The following is a 27,308-nucleotide window of genomic DNA, read 5'->3' on the forward strand; positions in this document are numbered from 1 at the left end:
AGGGCCCCGCGTCATGGGGGTTGGGTGGTGGTGGTGGGGGGGTGTCACAAACGGGCCGCTATATTTTTTTTGAAATATAGATGTGTGTGTCATTCTCACCCTCACTCTTTTTTTTTTTTGTGTGTGTGTCCGTCCACATCTCCCCCGCGCCAACTCCACCCCGCTCCGCTACCGTCAAACATTGTTTCATCCGGTCACGACCAACCTCACTGCCACTCCCCCCCCCACTCCCCCCCCCCTCATCGTCTGTTAGTGGACGGCCTGTGGACGGAGTGGAGTAAGTGGTCCACGTGTGGGACAGAGTGCACCCACTGGCGGAGGAGGGAGTGCGGCGCCCCGGCTCCCAAAAACGGGGGGAAGGACTGCGAGGGCGTGGTGCTCCAGTCCAAGAACTGCACCGATGGCCTGTGCATGCAGAGTGAGTACATCATGTACATACCAGGCCATCCCGTCTCCAGCCTGAGGCCCCGGGGCCCTGTCGGAGCCTGTCTCCCGCCCTGCCTGTCTGTCTCCCTACCTGACTGTCTGTTCATCTGTTTGTCGGCCTGTATGCCTACGTGCTTATCTGTCGGTCAGCTCCACTGGCCTTATAGGAGCCGAGCCTGTCCGTCTGACTGTTTGTCTGTCTGTCAGTATACCTGTTTTTCCCATAACTCCCTTCACTTCCTCTCTAACCTTCTCACTGTTGTTTTACACTTTCATTCACATCCCTGCACAAATATACACTCACTACACACACACACACACAAACCCAGACACATGTCTTGTGTTTATGTCAGCAGGGTTATAGGTTTTGTCTTTACGTCAGCAGGGTTATACGTTTTGTATTTACGTCAGCAGAGTTATACGTTTTTAGCTCTTTCAGGGGAACAAGGGGTCAGGATGTCATGTGAGCTGGTTCCCTCCACATGCCAGTCTGAGCCCTGGAGAGTCAACGTGAATCAGTAGGTTTGTTGGAGCAACTTTACCGCCACACCACTCAGTAATTACCTTGGTCACAGAGCAGGCATTCAGGAGCTATATTTAAAATAATAATAAGTGATTAGAATGTACTTACAGGGAAGCTCATAAGTGCTGAGAGGCTGTGATTGCTACCCTAATTTAAATAGCATGAGATTTCATCGGTCCAAAGGGAGGGAAATCAGGGGCCACAGAGTTGTGTGGGAAGGCAGCTTCTCCTGAGGACGGTTATACGCGTTGACAAACAGGCCAGTGTTTTAGCTCTCTCCCTGAGTGCTTTAAAAGTATTACAGAGTGCGGAAAAAAGGCAGTTAGATTCCTTACTGTTTCCTGGTGGTGGTGTGCACTCGTTCAATCAGTTTTAATGTTACACTCTGAACTCTTAGAAATCACAGCCTGAACTCTGTTTGTGGTCAGTTTGCTGGCGATTGTCTGTGGGTGGGGAAAAGCTCTTTGAGATGTTTTAGCATTTAGCTTTCTTTTTTTTTTGCCGTCAGTGAAAGAGGAATACAGTTCATTTGAGCCAACAATCCTGACTGCTTTACCCGTATTATATATTCAAAGAGCAGCAGAGATTGGAAACATACTGGAGCTTTAGCAGCTTGGTTTGGGTCTGTCTGTGGCAGACTCACAGGATAAAACCTTTTCTGCTCTGAAGCTGTGTTTATCTGCTAATTCTCAGTCTGCTTTCCTCCTCCCTCCTCCCTGGCAGTAAATATGGGAGAGAGAAGGATGACGGGAGAGAGAGAAATAGAGAAACGTAGGCTGGAGTAAGGGTGTTCTTGTCAAATTAAAACTGAGACGTGGGTCTTTTTTTAATGAACTCTCTTCCTAATAAAGTGTTCAGAGTGAGAAGCCCACATTCTTCCTGCGGTTCCTCCATGTGACACAAGCCGAACCCACACAGAGACCGTACTCTATTAAAATCTTGCAGACGTTCCAAATGTTCTGACTCCGGCTCTGATTGAACAGACCGGTCTTCTGCATTGGCATATTATATTGACATTCTCTTGTATTCCACTGATATTATAGTTATTGCAGTAGCCACTAGGCTGGTCAAAGCCCTCTCTGCTCGGTACCACAGTTTTTTTTTATGTCCCACAAATATGATGAGGCCCAGGATGAGGTGCCCCTACGGAAAATATGTCATCAATACGTTAATTCGGTTCCGGAGAGCTGCATGTTACTTCCAAGCTCCGCAATGACAACCAGCGGTCATCCTTCTACTCCACACTTTTCGTCCTGGCTTTTGCCGTGTTCATACGCTATCTCTTTGACTTTTGTGGCTTTAACTTAGATATGGTTGGGGTTTATTCCATTTTACTACCAGAAATAATAAACATTGGGATGGGGCCCTCTGGAGGTTGGCGCCACAGAGAGAACAAGCCCTTTGTGCCCGTCCGTAATATTCTGACTACCACTGCATTACAGGCAGGGACAGGCAAGTGGAAAAACTGTTTGCTTGGTGATAGGAAACTATCATTATAATTTGGGGAAAAGAAAGGAACATATGATATTTAGCTACAGTACATACCCTAAGATAAACATTTAGTTGAGTAACTAAAAGGCGGTTAAACAGAAGACTGAAAAGCCCTACTGGTCAAGCAGACTGTGCCCTGTCACCACATTGGATGGACATGGTCCTGATGTGTGACTGCTGCCTCCAGGGGAGATGAATGCCACTAGGCAATGCAGGAAGTCGTCTGTGCATTAACTGATATCTAGCGTATGTACTACAGCACATGTATGTACATACAAATCAGACTGAAACCGAGGTTGATCTGTATTTTTGCGCTCAAAAACAGTAGGCAAAATAATTCAAAGAGGAGCTTTGAAATAGAGCTAAACTTTCTCCAGCCTTTTTATCTCAGCGTGCTGTGTACCCCTCGTTAAAGCACTCTCTCTTCTCTCTCTCTCTTTCCATCTTCCTCCTTTCCCTCTTTCTGACTCTCCCCATCCCACCCCCTCTTCCGCATTCTCCCTCCCCCCCCCCCTCCCTCTCGCTCTTTTCTTTCTCTCTTTCTCGCTCTCTCTCTGCCCCTGACTAAGCCCATTGCAGAAGCATTAGTTCTCTGTTAGATTGATGGCCAGTTTGCAGAGAATATAAACCCATAATCATATAGATTTAGGATCGTTCCCTGGATTGATTTTAGGGAAGCTAAGAGGGTGAGGCCACTTATGTCAAAGCTAATGACCATCTCCACCAGCATTTAGGAGAATGGCCCATTATCTAAAAGCTCACATTATGGCAAATATGATTGGGAATAGAAGATGTGTGCAATCTGAACTCACCTCGTCGGCTTATCTAACTCTGTCCACTGGTCTGGGATCAGTACCCATAGATTCCCTCAGATTCTCTTCCAGTTTGATCTCATTTCTTATTGTTTAAAATCATCTTAAAGATCGGACAATGCAATCCATCTGTACAAATTGTACTATCTAATTTAATTTAATTCAAGTCAGACAAATAACAATGTTGCTTGACCCCGAATGAAAAAAAGCGTCATTATTTAAACAGTTTTTTGTAACTGTTTCAAATTTTTTCAGGAAACATGAATTGAGGGATACATTTGAGAATGGGTTCTGAGTAACAGTAAATAAAACCATCTTTTGTGATGTTAACCTGATGCTCCTTGTTCTCACTCTCATGCCTTTTCTCCTGTCTCTTTCTCTACCTCTCCTTTTCTCCTGTCTCTTTCTCTACCTCTCCTTTTCTCCTGTCTCTTTCTCTACCTCTCCTTTTCTTCTGTCTCTTTCTCTACCTCTCCTTTGCTCTCTCTTTCTCTACCTCTCCTTTGCTCTGTCTCTTTCTCTACCTCTCCTTTGCTCTGTCTCTTTCTCTCCCTCAATCATTTTTTCTTTCTCTCTTTTTCTCTTCCTCTGCCTTGCTCTGTCTGTCTCTGTCTTTCCCCATCACTCATTTAGTTTTTTCTCTCTTCTCTCTCTCTTACCCTCTCGGTCTCTTTTTCGCTGGTCTTCATTGGTTGTGATGTTGTTTTCCAAGGCTTTTGGTAACTCAGCTCTCAGACAGATGACATTTTGTTGACATATCGATCTGTAGGAGGGGCAGGGTTGACTGTGGCACAAGGGCAAATACTTTCTTCTTATCAAATGCCAGATGCTGTGAACATTCATATTTACCTCAGGGCTTGGAAGAGGATTTTTTTTCTGTCCGGTATGTGATCGGAATGAGACAATTACAGTATTTGTATTTTCAACCCATGCTTTTAATAAATACGGTATAGTCACTAAAATCAATAGACTAAACACCAACATTGCTATATTTCTAATTATAATGGCTCCGGGAATGGAGTATTTGTATGCATTATCACATGTTCATTATGTTGCTAAGTTACCTAGCTAAGTTACCGATGGGAATCAATTAATTATAACGACTACTCTAGCCAGCCATTCCTGTCCATGCCAATCCAGAAGTAGAAACCACACACGTCACTATCTTCAGGAATTGTCAGAGCGATGGCCAAAAAACAGACACAGATTTTCGATAGGAGCACCAGCCTCCCTGGACCACAGCTCAGTGGTGTCACGTTTTAAAGTAGTGCGCCAACCGACAGCGGGTCTATATCATCGGTTTCCGTTAGGGAGGTTCGGCTAAAGCGTTCTGGCAGTCGTCTCCCTCAGTAGCCCAGACGGGTCCAGCGGCGCCGTCCTTTAGGCGTGTTCTGACAGCCTCCGCCCCTGTCTTCCGTGTCATGGTCCACTCCCGGCCCATCTATCACTCCATTGATTTTACTCTCCGTCCTGTTTTCTGCTGTTCCCCCTCTCCCTTTCTGTCAGGACTTGACTGTTGATCTGTTCATGTGTGTTCGTGTGTGTCTGGGCCTACACGCGACATCACAGTATGTGTGCGGTCCGGTCACTCGGTCATGTTTCGACTTGCCTCCCGTCATGCGGTTGTTTACAGCGAGACGCCCTTCACCCAGGGCCCCCACCCTTCACCCAGGGCCCCCACCCACTCTCCCTCCACCTCTAATGTGAAGGTGATTCCCCAGCTCAGCTCTGACAGATGCCGGACTGTTAGTGCTATCGACTCTGCCATTGCTCCTGTGTTTATCAACCTCACCTAGCTACTTACCCATTCATTTCCCCCCTCCTCCTGTCGCCCCTCCTCCTTCCCCCGAAGCCATTCACTAGTGCTGCTATAGCACTAAACCATGGAGCAGATAAACCCAGTCCTCCTCCCTTCTCCTCTCATCCGTCTCTCCGAGCCCATGGAGACAGGTGGAGAGGAGATGGGCCGGGCCAAATCAAGAGAGATTGTTTCCTGTGTCCTCATACCTCATACCTTCTCTGTTTCCTTGTTTGAGTTTTTCTGTTGCCTTTAAATGTGATTTTCATTCCCCCCCTCCCCCTTCAAGGTTCCTTATTTCAGAAGTCCTCTGAATTCGACAGAGACAAGATTGATTTGGGAAATCCATGTGAGTTATTATTTTTATTTATGTATTCATTTCCTTTTTCTGTTCTTTCTCCCCGCTGTGACTTTACTGGCAAGATATATAAGTGAGGGGTTGACATACACTGACAACCAGGCGGAATCCAACATTTCATCCACTTGTTTTCACAAGTCAAATTTTTCTTACACCATAATTAACATAATTAGCTTGGATATAAGGGATGTCATGATACATTCAGTCAGATGACCTTCCACATCACAACTTAAGTGTAGAGTTTCATAAGACAATATTTGGGAAAGTTGCTTAGGTCAATTATGTGACTTTTATTTCAAACTGACCACAGGTAAGGATTACAATTGTTTACAATATGACAATTTTTTGTAATTGTACATTGTCATATACGAAAGAAAGCAATATGAATGTGTATAAAAGGGTGTGTCTGTATGTGTCTGTATGTGTGTGTATGTGTGTGTGTGTGTGTGTGTGTGTGTGTGTGTGTATGAGAACTTTTACATGTTCAATGCTTGGGAAGTTTATTTCGACAGGAATATTTGCCAAACTGTGCAGTTGTCAGAATAAGTGTCAACCTTATTTCTTGTTTGTCTTCAGTAATCACTACCCTGTGTCCTGCCACGCCTCCCACTGCCCCCTACCCTGTGTCCTGCCACGCCTCTCACTGCCCCCTACCCTGTGTCCTGCCACGCCTCTCACTGCCCCCTACCCTGTGTCCTGCCACGCCTCTCACTGCCCCCTACCATGTGTCCTGCCACGCCTCCCACTGCCCCCTACCCTGCCCCCTGCCACGCCTCTCATTGCCCCCTACCATGTGTCCTGCCACGCCTCCCACTGCCCCCTACCCTGCGTCCTGCCACGCCTCCCACTGCCCCCTACCCTGTGTCCTGCCACACCTCCCACTGCCCCCTACCCTGTGTCCTGCCACACCTCCCACTGCCCCCTACCCTGTGTCCTGCCACACCTCCCACTGCCCCCTACCCTGTGTCCTGCCACGCCTCTCACTGCCCCCTAACATGTGTCCTGCCACGCCTCCCACTGCCTCCTACCCTGTGACCTGCCACGCCTCTCACTGCCCCCTACCCTGTGTCCTGCCATGCCTCTCATTGCCCCCTACCCTGTGTCCTGCCACGCCTCTCACTGCCCCCTACCCTGTGTCCTGCCACACCTCCCACTGCCCCCTACCCTGCCCCCTGCCACGCCTCTCACTTCCCCCTACCCTGTGTCCTGCCATGCCTCTCACTGCCCCCTACCCTGTGTCCTGCCACACATCCCACTGCCCCCTACCCTGTGTCCTGCCACGCCTCTCACTGCCCCCTACCCTGTGTCCTGCCACGCCTCTCACTGCCCCCTACCCTGTGTCCTGCCATGCCTTTCACTGCCCCCTACCTGTGTCCTGCCATGCCTTCCATTGCCCCCTACCCTGTGTCCTGCCACGCCTCCCACTGCCCCCTACCCTGTGTCCTGCCACGCCTCTCACTGCCCCCTACCCTGTGTCCTGCCACGCCTCTCACTGCCCCCTACCCTGTGTCCTGCCACGCCTCTCACTGCCCCCTACCCTGTGTCCTGCCACGCCTCCCTTTTCCACCCTACCCTGTCGCGGCCCTTCCCTTGCTCCTCCTCTCCGTCTCTGATGCTGTGTTCATCGGATGTCTGGCCTTCTTAACCTGGCCTGGTAGTGCCCTTTTTCCTTGTTCTTTCTTTACCTCTTTCTTTTTTCTTTCTGTCTCTTATTTCATTCTCTTCTCAGTCCCTCCTCTCTCACTTCCCTCTCAGTCTCGGCCTCTACGTAAAAAATGAAGTGTTCAATAATCCCTTTCATTTCCATTTCTGGTATTTTTCTCCCTTTCCGACAATTGTTCATGTTCAAAGGGATGTATTAATCTAAGTGATACATTTTAATGCGCACACTTAGGACGGGGCTGCCTTTATCATCAAAGCGTGGATAGGAGATTGTTCTGCGGTGGGGGATATATGTTAAATAACTGCAGGGGTGCTTGGCAGAGAGTGCACACTGAAATATATTTTTTTCGACTTTCATCATTTGGCTCGGGCTGCTTTGTTCTTCACTCATGTCTGTGTTGGCGTCGGGATTAGCAGCCTGTTGTATGGATCCATGTAGAATCTGCCGTCTTTAATGTGATGTCTGTGTTAAGGCCTGTGTAAGGGCCGCACTGAGGTCCTCGTGGGGGAGGGGGGGGGGGCAATCGGGGTCGGAGGAGGTGAAGGGATTGGGAATCCCACGTGCCGCGGCGCTCGGGCACCTGGCCGCGGCCCGCAGTCCTCTTTTGGCGTCCATAAGGTCTCGACCGCGCTAACATAATGTGCTGTTGTCGGTTGCTGTGTTAATCCAAGAGTTCGGGTGGCGCTATGCACTCATGTCAAACACGCAGTCGCGAGCTGTCGTTCGAAGGGGCAACAGAAAGCTTAAGCGCTGCCCTTTTCCAGCGCCGTGGAGGCTTTGTTCCTTGACGTTCCCGCAGAGAAAGGCCCGGGCGCGTTTGCGACGTGAGCTGGGAGGGTGTGGGGCTCGAGGGCCCCATCGAACAGATCCACGTGTTGTGGCCCCTGTCATTACCTCTCTGAACCTGACACTGATTAGTGCCTTTAAACGCGGGGCCTGTCTGAACGCAAGCCCAGCGGCACGGGGAGGACCAGAAACACGGAGTAAACACACGCTGGACAGGGGACAGCACTGCACAACCACCCTGAACACGACGCCAACGTGCGCGCCGCGCCATGACAGAGACAGGACCGGGGAGAGAAAGCCTGGAGCACATCCTTCCATTTGCCGTACTTTTCCATTCTCCCACACGCGTCTACTGTCCCTCTGGCCCTTTCAACATCCCACCCCCGCGTGTGAAAATATAAGGCACAGATTGAGTGCCATCTGCATCATTTAAGACATCAGGCTAATACACAAATTGTCCAGTGGTCATACCAATTACTGATTTGTGATGGTGGGCCTTGATCTGTGGTTTGCACCGCCATCTACTGGTACACCATGGTTTGACACCACATGTAATTATATGCCAGCAATCTCTCTTGTCTGGGTCCTTTCTAACTCTGTCCTCTCTGTGTCGGTCTGTCTTTTTCTCTCTCTCCTCCCAGTTCCATGTGTCTGGCTCCCATTCTCTCTCCTTCTCTACCTTTTGGTGGTCGTTCTCTCCCTCAGTCTCTCCTTTTCCTCACACTCCCCCCCACGCACTTTTCCAGTGGCATTTAGACACCTGTAAGACAGTCCCTATTTTCCCCTTGTCAGTTTCTTGACAGTGAAGGGAATTCTTTACAATTATCAACATCACAAAAGGCTCTGACACAGTTTCCAAGGCCATCAGTCTTCAACTGTCAGACTGTAATGATGGCTTGTCATTACAGCCTTGGGTCACACGCAGCCTTTAGAACGAGCACAACCAAGGCTTTGCTTTTGAAATCCGCCCCTCTCCAGCTGGAAAACGGACAGAAGAAGAAAAGCTCCAGGCGGACGAGATGAAAGGGGTGTTGTGAAGCGGGCGTTATTTCTTGATCTTATCAGAGGAACGAACGGACGGAGCAGGATGGAGGACAAAGGGGCAGAGAGAGGAATGCTGGTGTATGTGCTTGTTCACAGACCACTGTAATTTCCAGAGCACTACATCTTTATGAAGCAGACTTTTGATCCAGAGTAGTACATCTGGCTGTTAGAAGTAGAGGGTATGCTTCACAGATGTCATTGGCCAGTAGTGTTTATTTAGAACAGTGTTATTCCGAGCTGAGGACTTTTACTATGGTCCAGGGAAGGCTTTCATGTATGTCAGTCAGAACTCCCACCCCTCCCTCTTAATTCCTCTTCTCTGTCTCTCCCTCCCACTTCGGTCTTTCTCTCTAGCTAACCTGCCCTTGGTGTAAACTCCAAACTCTTGGCACATTTCACTGTCATTAACTGAATGCTGGACCGCCCCTACCTCACAGTACGGCTTTGACATTTCACCGCGTCCTAGGACATTTTGACGCATCAAATGTAACCTTTGCGTAATGATATGCCTTCATAGATCAGTGAGGACATGATAATGGGAGCCTGTACACTCCATGACACCCATGAGGCTTTGTTCTAGGAGTGTAGGATGCATGGGGTATGGGGATTCTACATTGCCAACCACCGTCGCGGTGTGTTTGACGAGCGCCGGGCGTTATTAAATGCTGTCATCTGTGAGCAGGATATTTGGGATCCTGATACCATCATTATTGGAAGACTGATAAAATTGCCTGACTTTCACACGTGATTAATGGAGTTTGTGTGTGCTGTGTGAAGGAATTCCATATCTGAGGAGACTACCTGTCTGTTTTTCTCTCTCTCTCTCTGCCCCCCCCCAACCCAGCTGCCCCCAGTACGGACGACGTGGCGCTGTACGTTGGCATCGTCATCGCCGTGATCATGTGCCTGGTCATCTCCGTCATCGTGGCGTTGTTCGTGTACAGGAAGAACCACCGGGACTTTGACTCTGACATCATAGACACCTCTGCCCTCAACGGGGGCTTCCAGCCTGTCAGCATCAAGACGGCTCGGACAGGTGGGTGAGCGCGCGCGTTTCACTATAGGGGGAAAAAAGCAGGCGGCAAACAGGTGTGCATTTTTGTAGCAGAATAACAGGCAGTAAACGGGTGTTACACAACCAGCCTGTCTGAGGGAGTCGTTAATGAGGACAGACCCAGCTGACTCAGGCACGCTGCTAAGGGACGCGTTTGAGGGAGGGATGATGGGAACGCCGATGAGACGAGGTGAGAGCGGAGAAAAGGTGACTGGGATGTTTTGTGTGGGCGAGGTGATGAGACTATTAGAATGCCTGTTATTGGGAGGCAGGGGGAGGGCAATCCAGCAGCTAACATTAAGGCTTAATTAGCCCTCTGTGTGGAGGATTAAACTGTGATTAGATTTGGGCAGTGGTGGATTGACTGGGCTGAGGAAAAAGGCCAGGGACTCATGAGGTTGGGAGATGGAGACTCGTTGCCTGGAAAGTTTGATGCGTGGGTGGAGACAAGTTGATTTAATTGGATGGGTAGAGATACGGCTGTCCCAAGGACCTCCAGAGCCTAACACTAACCCACTCAGGTCGCTGTTGCTGAAACACAGTCCAAGAGACACATTACAGCGGAGTACAGGTGCTGCATTTACTGCGACGTGCTTCCATCCAGTCCTGGCCCCAGCTGGGCAGGGAAGCACACTGCAGGAGCCCCACACATCTGTTGACAGGCTAAATTTAGAACCCAAACAGGCTCAGTATTCCAACACACCACTTGATATTTGCCATAGTGTTTAATACAAATGTACACGCTTACCATTTTCTTTCCACTAAGTGAGCTGGAGAGTAGGAGGAGTGTGCAGACGTGGTCTGTTACTGTTTAAGCCATGAATATTCACATGTGTACCTCTAAGTAAACTGCTCTATAATGGTGCCATCTGTTCCTTACGACAAGTGCCCCTTTGGAGATACGGTTAGGGCTGGCACTCTGAGCAAAAGGACACTTCACAATGGATTATGTGTAGAGCTGAGTGAACACAACAACAAAACAGCATTTCAGAGTCAGTTCCACCTGCCATTTCACCACACTAACTGAAAGATGAGAGGTTAGCTCCCAGGGGTTAGCACCCAGAGGCTAGCCCCCAGGGTTTAGCACCCAGAGGCTAGCCACCAGGGGTTAGCTCCCAGAGGCTAGCCCCCAGGGGTTAGCACCCAGATGCTAGCCACTAGGGGTTAGCTCCCAGAGGCTAGCCACCAGGGGTTAGCTCCCAGAGGCTAGCCCCCAGGTGTTAGCTCCCAGAGGCTAGCCACTAGGGGTTAGCTCCCAGAGGCTAGCCCCCAGGGGTTAGCACCCAGATGCTAGCCACTAGGGGTTAGCTCCCAGAGGCTAGCCACCAGGGGTTAGCTCCCAGAGGCTAGCCACCAGGGGTTAGCACCCAGAGGCTAGCCCCCAGGGGTTAGCCCCCAGGGGTTAGCACCCAGGGGTTACCCCACGCCTCTTAACGCCTGAAACATCCTATTTTTGGTGTGACTGCACCTCTCCTTATTCTGTCACCATTATCCTCTTCTGACTACCAGCTGACCTCCTGACGGCGCCTCCTGACCTGACCTCAGCGGCCGCCATGTACCGCGGCCCCGTCTACGCCCTCCACGACGTGGCTGACAAGATCCCCATGACCAACTCACCCCTTCTAGATCCGTTGCCCAACCTAAAGATCAAGGTGTACAACTCCTCAGGCCTGGTCACTCCCTCGGAAGATCTGTCAGACTTCTCCTCCAAGCTGTCACCCAAGCTGCCACACTGCCTCCTAGATGGTGACACCATGGGGAGGCGCACCCAGACACAGACGCTACTCCGCACCGGCACCAGGGACCCCTCATGCACCGCCATGGGCTCCTTCAACTCCCTGGGGGGCCATCTCATCGTCCCCAACTCGGGTATGTCTTTGTGTGTGTGTCTGTGGAGCCGGGGGTTTGCTAATGTCTCAAAGCTGGTTGGGGTGTTTCATGGGTGCTTTTTCATTAACGCTGGACAGTCCCGATTTATACGTTGAGCCAGGTGGAGTCATTGTAGGCAGGATTTCCCTACCCTTCGGAAGTCAACGGAAATCAAAAAACGGAACAAAGTCAAACTCCGCTATTATATGAACCTGAATAAAAGGAGCATATTCCAGGAACAGTGTTAATGGATTGTTAGGGAAACATCCACACAGATCCGTTTGGCTCAACAGATCACATTGGGTTTAGTCTATGGTTTAAATGGTTAGCGCAGCGTTGTTGCTCTCATTCATTCACAGTGACATTGGTTTTAGGTGCTTTCTCAGTTTAGCGGGGAGCGTGGGGTCTCTCTCCAATGCGGTTTAGCGAGAAGTGTGTTTAATAACACCATTAAGAGCGTCTGCCGAGTCAGGCCCGAGCAAGTTGATCGTTCTCACGCCTCGCTCTACTTCCTCCTTCCTACACTACGCACCAAGAGGGAGCGCTAGCTTTCATCACGATGAGCCGGAGATAATGCCCCTATCTTCCAGAGGGAGATGGCACCCTTATCTCCAGTTCGTGGGTCGGAGGGGAAGGAGGGGAGGGTGAGAGAAAGAAGAGAGATTTGGAGAGAGAGAGAGAGAAAGAGGGGTCTGGCAGCAGGAGGGGATGGAGTTTCACAGTGCGGACGATGCTCTCTGCGTCCATGGGAGCGGGGCTAACAGACAATCCATGACAGGGTTGTAGGAGAAGCCGACCCCACAAAGCACAGAGCTTCGGGCTGGCACAGAACTGTTCTGCTCCGTACTCTGCTGTTCTGTTCAGGCCTGCAGTTCTGCGTTGATTATCTATGCTCTGCACGCATTGCACACATGTGGTTTGTTGGAACGTACTTCAAATGCATGTCGACAGCTGGGAAAAACAGACAGAAACATTAAAGGATAACAACTTCTCTGGTTTTCAGTAGAAAAATGTCTTAAGCTGCTGTTGCTGTTTAGCCACCTCGTCATGTTACACAGAGAGGGAGTACAAAACATCTGTTGTTGAATATGTTTTCCTTCCTGTGTAATTAAATACTGTGTGGCAATAGGACAGTGGACATATTTCGCTTTTTGACAAAAATACTTTTTCCTTTTTGAAGCATTTCTCTAAGGAATGAGTGCTCTTTCTCCCTCTCTCTCTTTTTCTGTCAATTCAGTACAATAGGTGCTTTATTGTCAGGAATGAATGGTTGTCGCTATTGCTAAATCAAACGTATTTAGGCAGCAATAATAATACAGTGTAGAAATAAGAATAAAGAAAACAACTGACAGAAAAATAGTATACAAAACAAATGGTCAACAAATCAGAGATTTGGGCTGTTGTCTTTCTTTCATAATGCCAGGCAAGGACATATTCAGCTGCGAGATCTACTGTATATATGTTATAATAAAATCAAAGAGTTCTCCTCACCTTTCAATCGATCTGTGGCAATTCTGTCTTAAATTGTTGCTTCCTTTTTGTCTCTGTTCTCTCAATTTCTCTCCATCTCTCTCTGTCCTAGAATTTAATATTTTCCTGAGAATCTACAATTGTGAATCCTGAAAAAATTTCAAAAAATGATTGGTTTTCTAAGTAATAATAGGTGTTATTAAAAAGCAAAATACCACTGTAAATGGAAAAACTTAACACATGCATCTAAAGGGTTTTTCTTGTTGTATTTAGTCAAATAAAAAGTCTGAATGTTAAATTCAATTAATTGTTATTAGGCTGGATGCAGTCTATTGAAAATGACATGGGTTTTTAGCTACTGTGATAGAATGATACAGCCTGGTCCTTCTCTTGTTGAAGGTTGTGATTTTTGATACTTTGATTCAGATTTTGCATCACTATGTTGGGTGTGTAGGCCTGCTGAATGATGGAGAAATATGCTTTTGGAACCTCCTTTGTTTTTCTGTTCACATATTTTGACTGCTGTCCTTTTCAACTAGGTCTATAAGTAGTTCAAAAGCTGGGGACTTTGGGCTGGTTTCGCAGACACACATGTAGCCTAGTCTAGGACTAGAAAATCAAGTTCAACAGAAAACTCCATTGAGCTTGTTTTTTAGTCCTTGACTAGGCTTAATCTGTGTCTGTGAAACCAGCCCTTTGTGTCTTCAATGCTATGCACACACTTCAGGGCAAACTGTTCAAATGAAACATATTGTTAATTACTGGTTTATGTTTTCATCCAGGGAAGTGGAATTAAGTTTAGTGGGTATATCCTGGTCAATCCCAGTATCCTGATTCCTGTCATTAAACCCTACTGTTTCCCTCTCGTTCTGTCTCTCTGATGCTCTGTGTCTAGCTCTCTGTCTCTGATGTGCTGTCTCTCTCCCTGTCTCTCTGATGTGCTGTCTCTCTGATGCTCTCTGTCCTGTCACACTGCAGTCTATCCCCTCTGATACAGTGATACAGAATGTTTAGTGCTGTATGATTTTACTGCTGACTGCCATCCTTTGAAAATGTTCACTGCAAGGACATGTGAAATCAATGAGCTATTTGACACACTTTGGAGCCAGACAGACAGACAGACTGGGAGGAATAAAAATCATCCTAAAAAAGCAAGCAGGGCATCTAACCCAAATTAAACCCTTTAAAGCCTGTAGTCACACCAACATTTCAATTTTCTTTTACATGGGTTGAATACATACAGTTTAACCTTCACATGCATCGTTTCCCGAAACTCCTTTCATGTAGCTGGAGATGACACTTGATTTTCAACTAAGGCTGCACACAGGCAACAATGGGTTATGTCGTCGATGGCTTGGCCCGTCTAGGTTACGGTCTGCGGTTCTCTCCACAGGGGTCAGTCTGCTGGTCCCAGCTGGAGCCATCCCTCAGGGGCGAGTCTATGAGATGTACGTGACTGTTCACAGGAAGGACAGCATGAGGTAAACATCAATCCCGTCCATTTGCCAGGCGCGCGCCACCTATTACGTCCTAGCCTGGCTAACGGCCGCGTGTGCGCCTTCCCCCAGGCCCCCGGTCGATGACTGTCAGACGGTGCTGAGTCCAGTTGTGAGCTGCGGGCCCCCGGGGGCCCTCTTGACCCGCCCGGTCATCATCACCATGCACCACTGCGCTGAGGCCGACTGTGGTGCCGCGGAGGATTGGCTGATTCAGCTCAAGAGCCAATCACAGCAGGCCCAGTGGGAGGTGAGTGGCGGTCCATGTACTCTGACATCCAGCCCGATAAGGGTCTTGAGGTGGTTCTGGAGAGGAAGAACTAGGCAGCGTGATTGTGGATGATAGTAGGTAGTGTGACACGGGGGATCCAGGGATGAGATAATGGGATAGATAGCATGTCTGTGACGGCCAGGCTACATCAGCTGTCATGTTAACGGCTTATACTGAGCACATACTCAATTAATGACAGAGGCCTGTCTGAGAACACTAATAGGGAATATCATGGGGGGGGGGTGTGAATGTGTGTGTGTGTAGGAGACAGTTCTCTGCCCATACCCTCCATTGTAAACAGCATTAATGATAAGTTGTGTTGCCGCGGGTGTCTCTGAGAATGTAGACCCATGACACGCACACACAATGGTTTAATTAGCGGTAGCTGGAGGAAACAGATGCATCCTAACGCACGCCAACGCCTCTGCACCTGAAATACCTCGGTAGAGCTGGTTAGTGCCGGCCGCCCATCACCATCACTACGGCACACACGTGATATCTCCACATGCACCAACGTACCCTTTCTCTGTTCAGTAATACTCTCCACACTACACTCCCACATGCACATTATTTTGCCTGTGCAGTTAAAACCTTGTTGCAGTTCCAGGCTCTTCATTCTCCTTAGCTTCAGGTGCTTCATTTTCAATTCCCTCTTATTTGTAAAATGCATTACGATTTTTGGCATTTAATAAAGAAAAACCATGCAAAAAATGCTAAGAAAATGCTTTCTTGAAAATGATTGCGGTTCACTTGGCTGTCAGATGGACGGCCGCTGTGTAGTATGGCCATATAAAGAGACATACACTGGGGAGAACCAGTATTTGATACACTGCCGATTTTGCAGGTTTTCCCACTTACAAAGCATGTAGAAGTCTGTAATTTCTATCATTGGTACTCTTCAACTATGAGTGATGGAATCTAAAATGATTTTTTAAGTAATTAGTTAGCATTTTATTGCATTACATAAGTATTTGATACATCAGAAAAGCAGAACTTAACATTTGGTACAAAAACCTTTGTTTGCAACTACAGAGATCATACGTTTCCTGTAGTTCTTGACCAGGTTTGCACACACTGCTGCAGGGATTTTGGCCCACTCCTCCATATAGACCTTCTCCAAATCCTTCAGGTTTCGGGGCTGTCGCTGGGCAAAACAGACTTTCAGCTCCCTCCAAAGATTTATTGGGTTCAGGTCTGGAGACTGGTTAGGTCACTCCAGGACCTTGAGATGCTTCTTACGGAGCCACTCCTTAGTTGCCCTGGCTGTGTGTTTCGGGTCGTTGTCGTGCTGGAAGACCCAGCCATGACCCATCTTCAATGCTCTTACTGAGAGAAGAAGGTTGTTGGCCAAGATCTTGTGATACATGGCCCCATCCATCCTCCCCTCAATACGGTGCAGTTGTCCAAAGAATGGAGTGCAAGCATCCCCAAAGAATGATGTTTCCACCTCCATGCTTCACGGTTGGGATGGTGTTCTTGGGGTTGTACTCATCCTTCTTCTTCCTCCAAACACGGCGAGTGGAGTTTAGACCAAAAAGCTCTATTTTAGTCTCATCAGACCACATGACCTTCTCCCATTCTTCCTCTGGATCATCCAGATGGTCATTGGCAAACTTCAGACGGGCCTGGACATGCGCTGGCTTGAGCAGGGGGACCTGGCGTGCGCTGCAGGATTTTAATCCACGACGGCATAGTGTGTTACTAATGGTTTTCTTTGAGACTGTGGTCCCAGCTCTCTTCAGGTCATTGACCAGGTCCTGCCGTGTAGTTCTGGGCTGATCCCTCACCTTCCTCATGATCATTGATGCCCCACGAGGTGAGATCTTGCATGGAGCCCCAGACCGTGGGATATTAACCGTCATCTTGAAGTTCTTCCATTTTCTAATAATTGCGCCAACAGTTGTTGCCTTCTCACCAAGCTGCTTGCCTATTGTCCTGTAGCCCATCCCAGCCTTGTGTAGTTCTACAATTTTATCCCTGATGTCCTTACACAGCGCTCTGGTCTTGGCCATTGTGGAGAGGTTGGAGTCTGTTTGATTGAGTGTGTGGACAGGTGTCTTTTATACAGGTAACGAGTTCAAAAAGGTGCAGTTAATACAGGTAATGAGTGGAGAACAGGAGGGCTTCTTAAAGAAAAACTAACAGGTCTGTGAGAGCCGGAATTCTTACTGGTTGGTAGGTGATCAAATACTTATGTCATACAATAAAAGGCAAATTAATTATTTAAAAATCATACAATGTGATTTTGTGGATTCCATCCCTCACAGTTGAAGTGTACCTATGAAAAAATGACAGCCCTCTACATGCTTTGTAAGTAGGAAAACCTGCAAAATTGGCAGTGTATCAAATACTTGTTCTCCCCACTGTATTTGAGTGTAAGTTTAAAAACTGTAAGGGTTCCCTTCCAGCTAGCTGTCAGAACAGAGCTCCTGGCCTGGTCGTCATTGTCCTGTCAACTCCACACACGTCCGGCTCCTCATGCACAGTTCTGGCCTGGCCCTATTATCCTTCAGTTGCTTAGCAACAGCCTCTAACCTTCTGGCTAACCCATCAGTGCTTACACAGCCAGGCTGTACTACTCAAGGTTTGTGCTTTCTGACAGAGTACTTCTAAGATATACAGTGGATATAAAAAGTCTACACACCCCTGTTAAAATGCCAGGTTTTTGTGATGTAAAAGAATGAGACAAAGATAATTCATTTCAGAACTTTTTTCCACTATTAATGTGACCTATAATGTGAACAATTCATTTGAAAAACAAACTGAAATCTTCCAGGGGGAAAAATTAACCTGGTTGCATAAGTGTGCACACCCTCTTATTACTGGGGATGTGGCTGTGTTCAGAATTAACCAATCACATTCAAACTCATGTTAAATATAAGTCATTACACACCTGCCATCATTTAAAGTGACTCTGATTAATCACAAATAAAATTCAGCTGTTCTAGCAGGATTTTCGTGAAATGTTCTTAGTTGCTTCTCAGAGCAAAAGCCATGGTCCGCAGAGAGCTTCCAAAGCATCAGAGGGATATCATTTTTGAAAGATATCTGTCATAAGAAGTGTGCAAAATAATTTCCAAAGCATTAGATATATTCATGGAACACAGTGCAGACAGTCATCATCAAGTGGAGAAAATATGGCACAACAAAGACATTACCAAGAACTGAACTTCCCTCCAAAATGTATGAAAAGACGAGAAGAAAACTGGTCAGGGAGGCTTCCAAGAGGCCTACAGCAACATTAAAGGAACTGCAGGAAACTCCCGTATTCTTCATATGAATGGGCTATGAGGTAGGGTGCCTAGATGGAAGCCTTTTCTTACAAAGAAAAACATCCAAGCCCGGCTGAAGTTTACAAAAACAAACATCAAGTCCCCCAAAAGCACGTTTGGCGCAAAGACAACACTGCACATCACCCCGGTTCAGCTGGAATTATGAACAGTTCCATATAACAGGCAATTTTGGCACAAAACCTTCAGGCGTCTGTTAGAAAGCTGAAGATGAAGAGGAAGTTCACCTTTCAGCACAACAATGACCCAAAGCACACATCAAAATCCACAAAAGCATGGCTTCACCAGAAGAAGATTAACGTTTTGGAATGGCCCAGCCAGAGCCCAGACCTGAATCCAATTGAACATCTGTGGGGAGATCTGAAGAGGGCTGTGCACAGGAGATGTCCTCGCAATCTGACAGATTTGGATCGCGTTTGCAAAGAAGAGTGGGCAAATATTGCCACATCAAGATGTGCCATGCAAATAGACTCTTACCCAAAAATACTGAGTGCTGTAATAAAATCAGAATATTCCAACAAAGTATTAGTTTTAAGGATGTGCACACTTATGCAACCATGTTATTGTTTTTTTAGTTTTTTTTTATTCTCAAAGATTTCAGTTTGTTTTTCAATTGAATTGTTCACGTTAAAGGTCACATTAAAGGTGGAAAAAGTTCTGACATGATTTATCTTTGTCTCATTCTTTTACATCACAAGAATCTGGCATTTTAACAGCGGTGTGTATACTTTTTATATCCACTGTAGTCATGCTGGAAGCAGTGGGGTGTTCAGGGTTGGGTGTTGGAAGGAAAACACAATTTCCTAGTTTCCTGTATTACTTTCTGTATTTCTAGCAGGGTGTGTATCACCTACATACAGGTAAAGGAAACAGGGTTTATACCCCCTACATACTAGTATAGGAAGCAGTTTATAACCCCTACATACAGGTATAGGAAGCAGTTTATAACCCCTACATACAGGTATAGGAAGCAGTTTATAACCCCTACATACAGGTATAGGAAGCAGAGTTTATAACCCCTACATACAGGTATAGGAAGCAGAGTTCATAACCCCTACATACAGTTATAGGACGCAGAGTTTATAACCCCTACATGCAGGTATAGGAAGCAGAGTTTATAACCCCTGCATGCAGGTATAGGAAGCAGAGTTTATAACCCCTACATGCAGGTATAGGAAGCAGAGTTTATAACCCCTACATGCAGGTATAGGAAGCAGAGTTTATAACCCCTACATACAGGTATAGGAAGCAGAGTTTATAACCCCTACATGCAGGTATAGGAAGCAGAGTTTATAACCCCTACATGCAGGTATAGGAAGCAGAGTTCATAACCCCTACATACAGGTATAGGAAGCAGAGTTCACAACCCCTACATGCAGGTATAGGAAGCAGAGTTTATAACCCCTACATGCAGGTATAGGAAGCAGAGTTTATAACCCCTACATGCAGGTATAGGAAGCAGAGTTTATAACCCCTACATGCAGGTATAGGAAGCAGAGTTTATAACCCCTACATGCAGGTATAGGAAGCAGAGTTCATAACCCCTACATGCAGGTATAGGAAGCAGAGTTTATAACCCCTACATACAGGTATAGGAAGCAGAGTTTATAACCCCTACATGCAGGTATAGGAAGCAGGGTTCATGATCTTTCCATACATACTTAGGAAGCAGGGTTCATGATCTTTCCATACATACTTAGGAAGCAGGGTTTATAGTAGCTGAAGGTTGTGTAGAAATGTGTTGGTAGGAGAAGATTCTGGCATATTTGACCTGCTGAACCGTTTGCAGTCAGTGTGGAAGAAAGAGACTGAGAGCGATGTGGTTTGATGTGGTAATGAGAGACTGAGTCTTTATTCAGCCGTTTGTTTTACTGCATCACAAACAGAAGAACTCTCTGTCTGTCTGCCTCAACGCATTCATCACCACGTTACAGAGCAGTCACTGCCCATATCAACACAGACACTCCAAATTGCCTCAGCATAGCAAAACCTGATGATTAACAACTCAATATCGAGACTACACATTGTGTGTGCCTATCTGTGTGTGTCTGTGTGTGTTTGTAGCCTACAGATTATACTAGAAGCATAATCCGATGTGGCAGTTCTGTTGAAGAGACTTAAAAACCTTCAGAAAAGAAAAATAAATTCTAGATGAGTGAGCGATAAGAAGCGCTATGGGCCCCCGTTGATGCGGTCAGACTGTATAATATGCAGTCTTTCGGTGGGCTACATACTGTATAGGACGTTGACGGATTGGCTCTGGATAGCCAATAAAACAAGATTGTGGAGTAAAAGCATTTAAACTGAGAAATAACTATTGATTACATCTCAGTCTGTCCACCGTATGGGTGGTAATATCCGTTGGTGACGTCTAGTGGCTTTATATGAGCTTCAATCGCCTCTGAGCCGAGGCCAACCACACACATATGACTGGTGATTTATAGAGATATTGCTTTTGCTATGACATGTTATGTCAAAATGGCTGTTCGGTTCATGGTCACTGAAGACAGAGGCCGTCAGACAGTCAGTTAGGTAGAGAATCAGTCAGTGGGACTGCCTCAGCATCTAGTTAAAGATCTCTGTTACAGTCATGTGAAAAAGTACACCGCCTGGAAAGGTGTCCTTTTTTTTACTTAATTTGGTGATTTAAAATAACACCCATAAAATTAACATTTTAAAATTAAAAGATTCAAATAAATGGAAACTTGATATCCTTCTGTGGTAAACATTCAACATTCAATAGAATTGTTTCAGTAGTTTTACACATGTGTTCTGGACAGTGGTGGAGTTGTTTGCCTGCAATGCCAACATGCTGCTTTTTAAATAAAACTCATACCAACTGTAAAGCATGGGGGCAGAGGCATTATGGTTTGGGGCTGCTTTGCTGCCTAAATGATGGCAGGTTGGCCTGGCCCTGAGTCAACCATGAATTCCATATTGTAACAGAGAATTTTAGAGGAAAAGGTGAGGCCATTTGTCAAAAAGCTGAACCAACCATGGATCTTCAAACAGGAGAATGATCCAACGCACAAAAAAGCTACCACAAGAGAGAGACCTCAAAGACAACAAAATGGAGGGAATGGAATGAGTCAAATCCCAGATCTCAATCATATCATCATGCTGTGGTAGGATTCAAGCAGGTCGTGCATGTAAGAAAGCCCTTCAACATAGCAAAGTTGAAACAATACTTTAAAGAAGAATAGGGAAAAACTCCCAGTTGATGTAAGGGTTAGAAAGTTACAAGAAACAGTTACAAGTTATTTCAGCCAAACGGGGCGATGCCAGCTATTGAAGCTAGGGGTGTGGTTAGATATTCTCACTATAAAAATTACTTTTCTGTGGACTTTTTTTGAATAAATAATTACAAAATACAATCTATCAGTGTCATTTGTTAAATTACACAAACATTATTTGTCATTAGTGTTGACGTACAAATGAGTGTCTCTGTTTCTAACTTAATAATATTAGGTGGATGAAAATATCTCCAAGCTGTGGGAAATTCAGGAAAATGTAACTAATGGGGAGTATTTTTTTCTGTTCCCAAAGGTTATTGGGGGTAGGATGTGAATCACAGTTACGAATTAGGGCTAGATTAAATGTAGGAATAAATGTTAGGTTATTTTGGTTAAGCGTAGGGTTAAGTTTAGGGTTAGGAGTTAGTACAATTCAAAAAGCACTTTTACTATTTTTACATTCTCTGTTTTCGAGGACACCAGGGGGTAAAGATACAGTATCCCCTCCGGGGGTAAAGCTACAGTATCCCCTCCGGGGGGTAAAGATACAGTATCCCCTCCGGGGGGTAAAGATACAGTATCCCCTCCGGGGGGGTAAAGATACAGTATCCCCTCCGGGGGGGTAAAGATACAGTATCCCCTCCGGGGGGGTAAAGATACAGTATCCCCTCCGGGGGGTACAGATACAGTATCCCATCCGGGGGGGTAAAGATACAGTATCCCCTCCGGGGGGGGGGTAAAGATACAGTATCCCCTCCGGGGGGTAAAGATACAGTATCCCCTCCGGGGGGTACAGATACAACTGATTACCTTGGCGGTTCGGCCTGAACCTGAGGGGCTGGTAGTTAAGGAGCTGGAAGCACGCATGTACACGCCACACATGCTTGAACACAAGAGCATAGAAAAATTACGTATCAACAAAATTCATCACAACCAAAACTGGCTTAGTCAGAAACCCATAGAAAAGGCCTTTTCACCCTTTTCCATCATCGGTTAAGGCTTGCTGTCAGAGACTTGTGAGGAGAGACAAATGCTAGACATTATGCTCTGCTGTCTTTATCTACATCACACACACACACACCACACACTCTTACACGTCTCTGTAACTCCCTGTCTGTCCAGGAGGTGGTGGTAGTGGGGGAGGAGAACTTCACCACTCCGTGTTACATCCAGATGGATGACGAGGCGTGTCACATCCTGACAGAGACCCTGGGGACCTACTGCCTGGTGGGCCAGTCCTGCAGTGCCGCCACCACCAAGAGGCTGAAGCTGGCCATCTTCGGCCCCGTCACCTGCCCTGGCCTGGAGTACCACATTCGAGTGTACTGCCTGGACGACACACAGGACTCACTCAAAGTAATAATGCGCGTGCTTGTGTGTGTGTGCGCGCGTGTGTGTGCGCGCGTGTGTGTAGGAGTAGGTAGCAGATGAAGTGTAGGAGGCCTGCAGACTTCTGGGTCTGTGTTTGTATGCTGTAATAAGAGATGAGTGCATGCATTTGAATAAAATCTGCATCACAAAGCTGCTCCCGGAGAAATGGTGTCGTGCCCTTGCAAATACGAGCCATATTTACCCCCCCTCCTCTTCCAATACGTTCCTCCTATCGCAAGACACCAGAGAATGTGCCCTGGGCATTCGCTCTGGCAGTGGGGTAATGAGAAGAGGCAATGATCACTGTGTATGTGGACGTAAATGTCAAACTGTGTGAATGTTTATGGATGGGTCAAATTACCACGGTCATTCTGTAATTGTCTTGTTTGGGACGAAGTTAACGGATGATCTCATCTCGTTTAGTCCAGAGCCAAGTCTCAGCCCTACGTGCCCCCCCCCCCATGTCCTTTATTCTAGGAAGTCCTGCAGATGGAGAAGCAGATGGGAGGGAAACTGCTGGACGAACCAAAGACCCTCAACTTTAAGGACAGCACCCACAACCTGAGGCTCTCCATCCACGACGTCCCGCACACTCTGTGGAAGAGCAAGCTGCTAGCAAAGTACCAGGTAAGCACAGCAAATAAAGATGCACGCGCGCGCACTCTTGTTCTCTCCAAGTGCCAGTATAACAGCCCTCCTTTCTCCTCAGGAGGTGTCATTCCAACAGGTGTGGTCCGGTTCCCAGAGGAACCTCCACTGTACCTTCACTCTGGAGAGGTTGTGCCCCAGCACCGTGGAACTGGCCTGCAAGCTGTGTGTTCGACAGGTGGAGGGTGAAGGGCAGATCTTCCAGCTGGACACCACCCTGTCAGAGGTACAGTACCTTGTGGGCGTGCCATCATCCAAGTTAATAAAATTAATCGGCCGCGCTAACCTGTAGACAGAGGTGGATGAAGTACAAAGTAAAAGTACTCTGCTGTGCTCACCAGTTTTGGGAAGGTCTTAAGTTAGAGTAAAATGACCAGAGAAACAGAGTTCATAACTAACCAGTGACATTAAGTGGACATTTACACTCTTCCTTTTTATTTAATTGATCACTGGTTAGTTTTGAATTCCCTTTACCTGGTTACTTAGATTGTAAATACACACTTCCCTAAAGTCGTGAACACAGCCAAACCCAGTTGAGTACTTGTGCTTTGTAATTGTTCCACCTCTGCCTGTAGATGCTCGACTGTGTGAACATACCCGTCCACTAACCGTGACTCTGCCCAGGCCAAAGGCTTTGTTCAGTCCGTAGCATGGCGGCTTTGCAGCGTGATCAAAACGTAAAGGATACATTAGCGAAGGCCACATTTGATGTCCACTGAAAGTATATCTTAACGTTTTCTCGCTCGCGGTCCGTGAAGCATTCTGGATAGAAGGGAGTCCTACGTGTTTGTCCCTGTCTGTCGGTGAAACACATCACAGCGCTCGCTGTCTTTCTTGCGGAGAGATAGTCTCTTGAGAGATGCAGGCATAACTTGTTGTTTTATTATCACGGTTCACAAGTTTGAGAATAATCTGTCCAATCTCAGTCTGACTACCCCCTCACCGCTCAAAGCAAATGGCAGAGGGGGAGGACACAGGAAGAGAGATGGTTCAGACACAGTCTAGAGTGCTTTATGTAACGGTTCTTAATGGCAGTACAGGTTTTTTCCATTCTGTCTGTCCCTGGCGTTAATGTTCAGATACGTCTGAGGCTTTCTATCTGACTTGAGAAGGGTTTCTCAACTCCGAGCCTGGGGACCCAGTCTACTGCTTGTTTTCTATTCTACCTTATAATTATTTGCATTCACCTGGTGTCCCAGGTCAAAATTAGTCAATATTTTGAGGGATTTTGACACCCACCTCTCTTCCTGTCCGGCCCCAGGACACCCAAAACATCGACACGTCTCTGCTGGACCCGGCCAGCAACATCACCACATTGGTGGGGCCCAACGCCTTCCGCATCCCCCTCTCCATCAGACAGAAGCTCTGCGGAAGTCTGGATGCACCGCAGACCCGAGGGAATGACTGGAGGATGCTGGCCCACAAACTACACCTGGACAGGTAGGGGCGGCAGTTTGTGTGCACATGCACACGCACACACACAGACTGTATGCATCCCTGATGTGGTCCAACATTTAGCGTTTTACCCAGTCACCTCTCAGTCTTTCCTCTCTCTGACCTCATGTCACTGTGATTCTCTGGCTCTCTTCAGGTATCTGAACTACTTTGCCACTAAGTCCAGTCCCACGGGGGTGATTTTGGACCTCTGGGAGGCTCAACACTTCCCTGACGGGAACCTCAGCCGCTTGGCTGCCGTCCTGGAGGAGATGGGTCGCCATGAGAATCTTGTGCCCATGGCAACGGACCACTGACACCAGTCTGTCAAAGAACAGGACGTTCCAGGGAGTAGTGAGGAAGGAGAGAATCTGTTAGGATATTCCAGGGAGGAGAGGAAGATAATCTGTTTGCTAAAATAGATATGCCCCCACTTAAAGCATGTTGGAGGTAACATTTTGAGGAAGGAAAGAGGATGTTAGTCAGTCCTGTTTGTACTCTCTTAATTTTCTTTACCACGATACAGTTTCCTAGGAAACGCTTGATAGTGCTGTCCATATACTGGATGTTCTCCTTCGGTCCCTGGACGTCTCTCTGTGGTGACAGACTGGCTCAGAGCAGAGGACCATTGAAAGGAAGGGGCGTGGCCATAGGGGGTGGCCCCTTCCACTCAAACTGCCCCCATGGATCTCCATGGTAACCCCCAAAACCAACTTAAATGTTGAAGGACTCGTCAACATTTCTGATAAATGAACTTGTTTCAGTGACGGTATAGGTCTGTATTTATAACATCTATTTATACACAAATATCTCGTTTAGCATTTTATGCAGCCTAATATTGATTATTTGGAGCTTGTGTGTTTTTCCCCCTGCTTTCGTTGCGATTTTCTATTCATTTTGTTTTAGTGCCCCCTGGTGGACTGTCGTAGTAATGACACCTACAGTCACTGTTACGAAGCCAATAGAGCAACCTGTACATATGCCAAACTTTGAAAACTGAAACATTTTACAGTTTAAGACTGTCATTATTATTACATTTTATAATTCCTATTGTGTATTATTGTTTTACATTTCATTTTTGTTACTTTACATTCTGCTATTATTTACAATTTGCCATTTAGTTTGGAGAGTAGACATTTTGATTTAGCTTGGTCTATCGAGTGTTGACTTAGGTCAGAGAAAATTAGTCAGTTAGTTGTCTTTCACTACAAGCATGTCGGCATAATGTGGTCGTCAAGTTGCCAAGTCAGTCCATTTCATTTAAAGTCAGAACTTCAACTTCAACCACACTAACATTGTCTAACAACAACCTTAAATTAAGACCAAAAAATATGTTTTCGATAGACAATTCTGACTTTGCCATGTAGCTCTGGTTAGCCCTGCTCATACCTGGTTCCAACAGACAAGCATAGTGCTGATCTTTGTAATGGTCCACACTTTCAATGTGCCCAAGTTTTTGGACAAACTAAAGACACATTGTTATATAATGTTTTATGTGTAACGAGACCAGATCAGTAAGAAGCATTTTAGGATCAAATATATACCAGGGCTAGAGACTCATCTCATCCTTCTGATTTGACGACTGCAGCCACACAAGCCAGAACCAGGGTTAAGGAAAAGATGCAAAATGGATCGTTAGTTGATAGTATATTTTTCTAGGACTGATGAAGCCTGATACATTTACCTTTTTACCAAATAACTGACATTTGTGTAAAATCCCACACTAACGTCCTCCGTCATGAAGTGTGAATAGCTTACCTGTAATACGATTGTTTCATGAGAGCAGATTACTGAATGACAACACTATTGCTTACTGTTGATGGCGGGAATTAAAATAGGTGAAATCCTTGGAGATTTGATGGATTATCTATTTATTTATCTTGCAAATAGGACAACATTACATGTAAGGTTTGTATGATAGCATATGTGTATAATAAATGAAGATCGGGTCAACGCAAAATCCTTTCAAAGCTGCAGCAGCACTGATGAGTCTTTTGATTTGTTTTGTTGTATGATAATTTTACCTAAAGCCGTCTATGCAAGATTTGCATCCTTTATAAACGAAATGTTCGTGCTGACAAGTGCTAGCCGTTGCATTCCATCTTTCCTGAGGCTTCATGGGTAATATTGTATGTGTAGTGAGAATGTGACCAGTTCTGTTTCCGGCACTCTTGTTGTGTTACTTGCAAACGCTTGCATATCCTCGGTCAAGTCCTGTACAAAGTGTAAGAAAGAATTTTTAAAACTAATAAATTATATTTATATGCAACA

General features: G+C 46.5%; 1 protein-coding gene across 5 annotated transcripts in view; it reads left to right on the forward strand.

Annotated features, from left to right (window-relative positions):
* unc5c (unc-5 netrin receptor C) overlaps positions 1 to 27,308 on the forward strand; it is a 137,047-nt gene extending 109,739 nt beyond the window's left edge. For 3 of the 5 annotated variants that reach the window (XM_010895667.3, XM_034296950.1, XM_020053472.2), the window contains exons 7-17: positions 254 to 418; positions 5,340 to 5,399; positions 9,746 to 9,937; positions 11,465 to 11,824; positions 14,688 to 14,775; positions 14,863 to 15,040; positions 22,707 to 22,940; positions 23,433 to 23,582; positions 23,665 to 23,829; positions 24,865 to 25,043; positions 25,195 to 27,308. In XM_010895667.3, coding sequence (XP_010893969.1) covers positions 254 to 418; positions 5,340 to 5,399; positions 9,746 to 9,937; positions 11,465 to 11,824; positions 14,688 to 14,775; positions 14,863 to 15,040; positions 22,707 to 22,940; positions 23,433 to 23,582; positions 23,665 to 23,829; positions 24,865 to 25,043; positions 25,195 to 25,354 — 1,931 coding nt within the window. In that variant the 3' untranslated portion in view covers positions 25,355 to 27,308. The remainder of the gene's footprint in view (positions 1 to 253; positions 419 to 5,339; positions 5,400 to 9,745; positions 9,938 to 11,464; positions 11,825 to 14,687; positions 14,776 to 14,862; positions 15,041 to 22,706; positions 22,941 to 23,432; positions 23,583 to 23,664; positions 23,830 to 24,864; positions 25,044 to 25,194) is intronic. The other 2 variants (XM_010895668.3, XM_010895669.3) reach the window with 2 other exon arrangements.

This window comes from Esox lucius, chromosome 14 (genome assembly GCF_011004845.1).
Source record: "Esox lucius isolate fEsoLuc1 chromosome 14, fEsoLuc1.pri, whole genome shotgun sequence".
Lineage (NCBI taxonomy): Eukaryota > Metazoa > Chordata > Actinopteri > Esociformes > Esocidae > Esox > Esox lucius.